The 7,672-nt window shown below is 46.5% G+C and overlaps 1 protein-coding gene across 1 annotated transcript in view; it reads right to left on the bottom strand.

Annotated features, from left to right (window-relative positions):
* Positions 1 to 4,022: 4,022 nt before the first annotated feature.
* The window catches only part of DTX4 (deltex E3 ubiquitin ligase 4), a 37,047-nt gene continuing 33,397 nt past the window's right edge, over positions 4,023 to 7,672 (bottom strand). The window contains exon 9 of the mRNA XM_035124385.3: positions 4,023 to 6,604. Within this exon, the coding sequence (XP_034980276.1) occupies positions 6,371 to 6,604 (234 nt within the window). The 3' untranslated portion in view covers positions 4,023 to 6,370. The remainder of the gene's footprint in view (positions 6,605 to 7,672) is intronic.

Raw genomic sequence — 7,672 nt, 5'->3', positions numbered from 1 at the left:
CACACGTTGTCTCTTTCTTCAGGTTGTGTTTTCTGCAGATCGGTTACATTTTTTTTGTGAGTCATTGGTGTTATATGCAGGTTAGGGTTGGGAAGAAAAGGGGGGATGGGTGAGAAGGGGTGGCGTGGTAAAAAAGCTTGTATTATTTTACTTAGTGCATGTGTGGGGGTTTTTTTGTGTCCGAGTCACTTGAATAGGTTCTCTTTCTATTTGCTTGTTGTTTCCTTGGTGGTGAGAGAGGTTGGGGGTGGCGTTGTGTGGCTGATTCGTCTTTGGTTGGCTGCAGTGGGATTTGTTTGTGCATGTGGGGGGGGTCGTTGTTGGGTTAAGTTAGCCATATTGATTCATTTGCTGTCATTCTTCTTGTTGTCTTGTTGGGCTGTGTTTGTGATAAAGGGGAGCCATACTGGGGCGAAGGCGTCCTATTCCATTTCTCCCCGTGTCAGTTTCAGTCTATCGGTTAGCTTTTCTAGTAAGGCCGCTTCCAATACTACTTGATACCAGTGTCCCATGTTTATTTCCGACAGGTCCCTCCAGTGTCTGGCTATGATGTTTCGGGCTGCTGAGAGTAGGTGGGTCTTTTATCATGTGAGTGGGCAGCTCTCCAGCATTTCTGACGGGAGTTTTCCCCAACCTCATCTATGGGCATGCACATGCCTTTTCCTGGGGGGGTTAGACTACAACAGAGATGAGGGAGACTGTGGCCTTCCAAATGCTGTCCAACTCCAAATCCCATCAGCCCAAACTGGCACAGCCAATGGCCAGGGATGATCGGAGCTGGAGTCCAGCAACCTCTGACGAGCCTCACCTTAACCCTTCCCCCCATGGGATATACAGCCACACAGCACCTGAATTCACCTTCCTTGAGGATACCTGCCTGCACTGCAAACAAATCACAGGTTAAGATGGTGGTGCCATGAAGGGTTGATGATGACAGGACGGGACAAGACCCTTAGGCTGAAGAAGGCTCCCCACCCTGATCTGGCCCGTGTGCAGAAGTTGCAAAAGCTTAACAGAATTTTAAGTTTAACAGGATGCAACTTAACAAGGACACCCCCCCCCCAGTGTCAGACAGAGTAGACTCTGCATTCTTTACTTTTTTTTTTACCAGCACTGTTGTAGAAACAATACCAGGATAACACCTTGTGCAAGTCATAGTTTTACTTCCCAGGTAGAAGAGAGGGGCTGCGTAGCTACTTTGGGGAAACACTTTGAGCTGCTCAGATGGGAGAGGAAGCATGCTTATTGTCACATGCACACAAAGCCGGGGGGGGCAGCGAGGTAGAAAAGGGGGCTATGAAGAGAGAATGTAAGTAACTTCAAGATTCAGCCCTTGTTCAGCTATAAAAAACACTGAGTTGCAGCAAAGGAGCTGCAAGGGCTTTTTCTCTTTCGGCAAAAGGATTTTCTCCCCCCCACCCCCACAAGTGCATCTTTGAACACACTGGCCTGGTGCATTAGCAAGATTTTATTCTACAGCTCCTCTGTGCTCAATCAGCAGCTTATGCTCTATTAACAAATATCCTCCCGGAAAAGGATGACAGGAAATGCCTCTTCCAGACTCCATCAATGAGTCAGCCACTGATTTGTCTGCAAACCACAGCAGGTTACTAACAGTATATCGAATTTTTGGTTTTATTTGATCCAGTAAAAGCAACTGCATGTATCCATACATAAAAATATATTTTATTTTTTAAAAAACCCTCTCGAATGCAAAATATATGTGTACTGTATATATATATAGTGCTCGTTCATAAACATGCAATCCAACATTCCTGAAGGGAATGAACGTCTTGTACTAAGGCAGCCGTCAATGAATATCGTCGTTTTTCAGCAAGTTACTCCCATTTGGTTCTGCTTTATTGCTTACTTCTCCAAACTGGTGGAGGGAATCGGTTTTAAAGGACATAAGAAAGGATGTAGGCACTTAGATCTCATGTAAACAAAGAGAGGAAACTATACACAAGTAGTAGATCAGCGGGAAAGAATTTGTACAGCTAGAACTCACCAGTGTTTTATGTACTATTTCTGGATTCTGCACTCAGAAAAATGAAATCCTGCCATTAGAGGTGTGTGAAATATACAGTGGTACCTCTACTTACGAATTTAATGCGTTCCGAACGCACATTTGTAAGTCGAAAAAATTTGTAAGTCGAATCCCATAGGAATGCATTGGGAGAAAAAATTCGTAAGTCGAAGCAACCCTATCTAAAAATTCGTAAGTAGAAAAAATCCTATCTAAACCGCATCCAAGATGGCGGACGGAGCTCCATTTGTAAGTAGAAAAATTCGTAAGTAGAGTTATTTGTAAGTAGAGGTACCACTATATTGGTATATATTTACTTATAGCGAAAATAGAGGCTAATTAGGCAAGCTATCTCACAGTGTGGAATTATTTGGCAATCAAACACGTGATAAGAAGGAATAGGAATTAGATATCCAAGAAGGCTCAGGAAAGAAACAGTGGAAGAGTCACATGTAGCTGTGCAGTGGTGTAACCAACACAGCAAATTTTGTGCTTGGCAGGGCAACACATGGGATAGATATGACAAGAACGACTGTGCATTCTTGATTGGAATGAGAGAACAGTCTACGTTCACCGGTGAATCTTAAGGCAGCCTTTGCCAACCTGGTGGCCTCCACATGTCTTAGACGACAGCTCACGTCAGTCCAAGCTCAGCTAAGCGATGAGCTTGTGGTTTCTAACCCTCTTCCATTGCACCTTTCATCACTGCATCAGAGGCAGGCATTCCCAATTTCTCCAGCATGTCCAGATTTCTCCAGCACGACATCGTAAGGAGTGGGAGAGGAGAAAGAGAAGGTGCACCTGTTTCATTCCTGCAGGCCATGCAGCTGTTAATGGCACAGTATCTCAGAAAAAAAGTTGGCAATCTGAAGTATGAACAGCGAGTATGAACAGATTCCAAGATGAGATCCAACTCAAATTAGAAGTTTAGCAAGATGATCCTGTTTTGTTCCTTCAGTTCTTTCACTCCCTTCTGACACTTACAAATGTAAGATTTTGATTCTGTCCAAGATCCAAGAATTAGAAGTCCTTCACTGGATCTAAATATTTTCCTTCAAATTGTGTTAACTGTAGTGAGTTCGTTTTCCATCAACTCTCATCTCAAGCCGAAGTACTGTATTTGCTTTCCCTGAAGCAACTTCCCCCTTGTGGCTGTTTGAAAGCCAATGTTCTCCCAGCTAAGTAAACTACACACATTCACCTGCTCAGGAAGCACCAACAATGAACAAAGGACAAACTCACAGACTCAGAAAACACAGACACGAGACATTCTTCAAAAATTGGCAGTGGAGTTTTCCTTTTATTGTTGTACCCGCCCCGCCCCCCAAGGGTGCCATCCTGACGCAATGCAACAAACTAGAGACGGGCAAAACGCACCGTTCACAAACAACCAACAAACAATATACATCATGGCTTCCCCCTCCCCCTGCCCTCCCCCCCGCCCCCAATACCACTACCAGCACCCCCAACCACAACCTGCTTTGGGACTTGAAGAGGACAAAAAGTGGAAAAGAGAGAACCTCTTCCCCCCCATCACCCTCAACAACAGCGTCACATCAGGCTTGTCATTCCCTATGAAGTACAAAATTATCAGTGGCTGGAGAGTTCAAGGAAGAAATAACTCAGCCCAAACAAAAGTAAAATTAAAGGCAAACTGGCTCCCTTCAGTCGGGAGATGACCGTGGCTGGAAGGTTGCCCTTCAAAATCTCTCCCCTATCCTGGAGGCTAAATCACATTTGAGGGAATGCCATGGTGTGTGTGTGTATTTGAGGGTGTGGTAGAGAGAGATTGCGTTTAGAGAGTTTAACAAGGTTGGTAAACTCCCAAACGGGTTTCTCCCCACCCCCCAATTGAACCACTCAATCAAATCAAATCTATTAGGGGAAAATCTGAGAAGGAAATGCCTGGCAAGATTTATTCAGAAAGGCATCCCTGCATAATGTATGATGGCAACCCAGTCAGATGGGTGGCATATAATTTATTTTTTATTTTTTTGATGATGTAGTAACTGAGTTAAAAATTAAAAAGCTAAGAGTGGCACTCAACCAAGTTTTACACACAGTAAACTTGCTGACGATGACTAAGTTAGGACCATTAATGTCAATAGGTCTACTCCAAGTGAAACCTAGCTGAATGCTACTCAATGGAATGTTAACATGTTCTTGAGAGGAGCGCTGATGAGAAAGTAAGAGGAGATTCTCCAGGTGACATGTACCCAGGAGCCACCAATTATTTATTAAGAGCCTTTTTTAAAAAAAATCACAGCACACTTAACAACCCTTGTGATGTCTCTGGGCTCCTCCACATTCACACACACCCTGCCGCCACCAAATCAGACAAGCATGCAGTCAGACATCTCTACAGACATGCGCCTTCCTATTCCCACATGCTCTCTCTCACACTTTCCATCTCTTTTATTTTCTCACCCGAGCCTGCCCCACAGAGATTTCACATGGGTTATTAAGGTCTTCACACATGGAAAAAAAATCAAAATATTTTATTCAAATATCAGGGGTAGGCAGGGACCCAAATGGCACAGCCGTTTGAAAAAGGCTGTCGCTCTTCCTGGGAGAGCCAATGTGGTGGCCTGCAGGTGTTGCTTGACTCCAGCTCCCATCAACCCCAGCTGCTATGGCCAACAGTCAGGGATGATGGGAGTTGTAGTTCAGAAAAAAAACTTCTGGGAGGGCCCCACACAGACGCTCCCTGCTCTGTGCCATGGCAAACTGTATCATGAGTTGCGCTTAGCCTCCAGGTCTAACTTAAGTACCATTGTATTACACATCCTAGCCTCAAAGCCTTTCTCATACATTACAAATATATATATAAATATATACATATATACGACAAACCCCCCAAACATGAGGTAAATAAATTCAAATCAGTATCCAGGGGACTCCCCCATACAAACAGTTCAAAAGAACCCACCTCAGGAGTGCGAGGAGGCAAAACCTGAAAGTGTCTTGCCTTCCGCCACTTCTGTAAAAAGCCTCTCATTCCAACCCACAACAGAAACAGATCGGACATAAAACAACCAACCCCCCTGGGATGCAATTCACAAACAGAAAGAGAAATCAGGGCACATGGCTCTGTATTGGTCTGGAGAGAAGTAAATGCAACTGAGACAGGGAGGCCTGACCTAAACCCTAGCTAAGTCTGTACTGCAACCAGGAGCCCAGCTGGATCGGGCAGATCCAGCCACAGGAGCAAGACTTGGGCTGCATGTACACCATGCCTCCGAGGCACATTCTAAGCACAGTCTTTCCCTCAAAAGAATTCTGGGCACTGTAGTTTGCCAGAGGTTGCTGGGAATGTTCACTCTGTGAGGGGTGAACTACAGGGCCCAAAAGACAGGGCTGCAAATGTGCTTTAAAGATGTATGTCGTGTACTTTTTCCAGCCTCAGTCAGAGGCAAGTGTGGGCCAGATCCAATATGCCAACTTACAGGGAAGCAAGGGGTTTCCTGCATCCACCTAACGCAGTACAGATACCAGCTGTGATTCAACTATTCTGCTCATCCAAGTTTTGAGTCGGATGCAAGGGCTTGCCTACAGCTGATCCAGTTTGGCATGCATCCAAGAGAAGGAATTCCCGGCCTGCTTCCTCAAGGAACTGGGGCAGGCTGTAGCAGGAAGCGGGCCTGCTTCTTAGCTATCTTAAAATAGGGACGGAGAGGCAGCCTCAGAACGTACGAGAGTGTCAGGGAGCACCAGACCAGCAAACAGCACATTTCTGACTCACACTGAGCCACGACATGAAAGCAGTGACATGACAACATGGAACCAGGCACCTAGCTGGGCAAGAAAGAGAGGCCAGGGCCAGTTTTAATCCTCAGTGCCTTTGGGACGGACAGCCACCTATCTTGGCTCCCGAGTGCTGCCACCCGAGGTGCCTTCTTGCCCCCAAGGCATACCTTCCTCCTGTTGTTTTCACAGAATTTAAAGTGGGTCTTTATTTGCCCCCCACGTAAAAATGCCAGGCCAGGTATCTGAGCTACAAACTATAAAAGCAGCTTTGGGTACTGAGGTTAATATAACCTCAGGCCTCATCAGGACACTGCAGCCCAGGCCCAAGACAAGCTGGGTAGGGAGAACTTTCCCAGGCTCATTTGCTCCCAGCAGCCAAATGCTATAGGACTGGCGGCTTCCAACCTGAGCGAGCCCCTAAGCGGACTGCTGGGCAGGCAGACCCAGGCCTTTTAAGAGGCAGATGGTGGCTGTGGCAGCAGGAGGCACAGTGGACGAGGGAGAGGGAACTTGATCCACAGAACGCCGGCTCTTTTTCATAGTTCCGCCCCAGGCATGGCAAAGCCTGTCTCCCCCCCTCCACTCCCTCCCACCCCCTCAATCCTTCTCCTGGAGCGTACTCTCCTCCGTGATGCCCTGAGCAGCCAGTTCAGCCAGCACATTGTCCAGGTAGTTGGGATCAGGGTAGCCGTGGCCCGTGAGATTGGAGCCAAACTCTGTCTTGTGGTGGATCTCGTTCCAGATCACCGTGTCCGACTCGCCCGTGGTGCTTGAGGTGCCAATGGCAAAGATCAGACGCCGGTCCCAGGCTACCAGAAGCAGTTTCAGCACCTGCCAGAGGGAAGAAGAAGAAGAGGGGAAAAGGGGTTATGGGGAGGAGTTTGCCGGAAGCTCAGAGCCTCGTAACACAGACTACTTTGCAGAAGAGGAGCCCTGCTGGATCAGGCCCAAAGGCCCATCTAATCCAGCATCCTGAACTCAGTGGCCAACCAAATGCTCATCGGCGGGACCTGCGTGTGGCAGCACTCTTCCCACTTATGATACCTGGCAACTTGTATTCATATGGCCTCCAACACAGAGGAATAATAATAATAATAATTTTATTATTTCTACCCCGCCCACCTGGCTGGGTTTCCCCAGCCACTCTGGGCGGCTCCCAACAGAACACTAGAAAGAGAATAAAACGTCAAACGTTAAAAACTTCCCTAAAATACACACAATGTGCGTCTGATGCACTTGCAAACACTTGATGCTATTGGCGCAGGATTCCGTTCAATAAGTATAGACAAAATCCCACAATCTCATGGTTGCAGCAAAGGTGTGTTAACACCACAAGTGCACAGGGAATGGAGGCAAGGGACTGCGCCCAGTGCAAGGGCCTTTTGCAAAATGTCTTAAACTTCGAAAGACAAGAGGACCACTTTTCTTCCAAAAGGGGAAATCTTGTTATAGCCTCAAGCATGTAGAAAGAAAAGTAGGGCACCACTTTCCCCTGAAGATTGTGGGGAATATCTTGCAAAGTGAAGAACTGCCCCAGGCAAACAGGGTCACCTTTCCCCCACTGATGAGATTTAATCCACTTTTAAAAAGTGAGAGTAGGGAAGATGGGCATCCTAGCGTATATGAACAAACTGGGCTTCAACCAGGGAAGACGGAGAACGTCACTGAACATTGAAAAAAAAAATTATGGTTTATCTTCTAGACCTTGCCCTCACACTGTCATTGGTGAACCTTTGGGGTACTTCTAGCATGCTCCCCATAATGTAGGGGAGCTGGCAACAGTCGTAGCTCTTCATGGTGTGTTTCCACAGTACTCATTTAATGAAATGAAGTGCCTCACACATTTGAAGTGTAAGCACGTACAGGCCAAATCTGTAACATGAAGCAGGCTTTTGTGAA

The sequence above is a fragment of the Zootoca vivipara genome, chromosome 1 (assembly GCF_965207765.1).
Source record: "Zootoca vivipara chromosome 1, rZooViv2.hap1.1, whole genome shotgun sequence".
NCBI lineage: Eukaryota > Metazoa > Chordata > Lepidosauria > Squamata > Lacertidae > Zootoca > Zootoca vivipara.
This window is presented reverse-complemented; position numbering and strand designations above follow the sequence as displayed.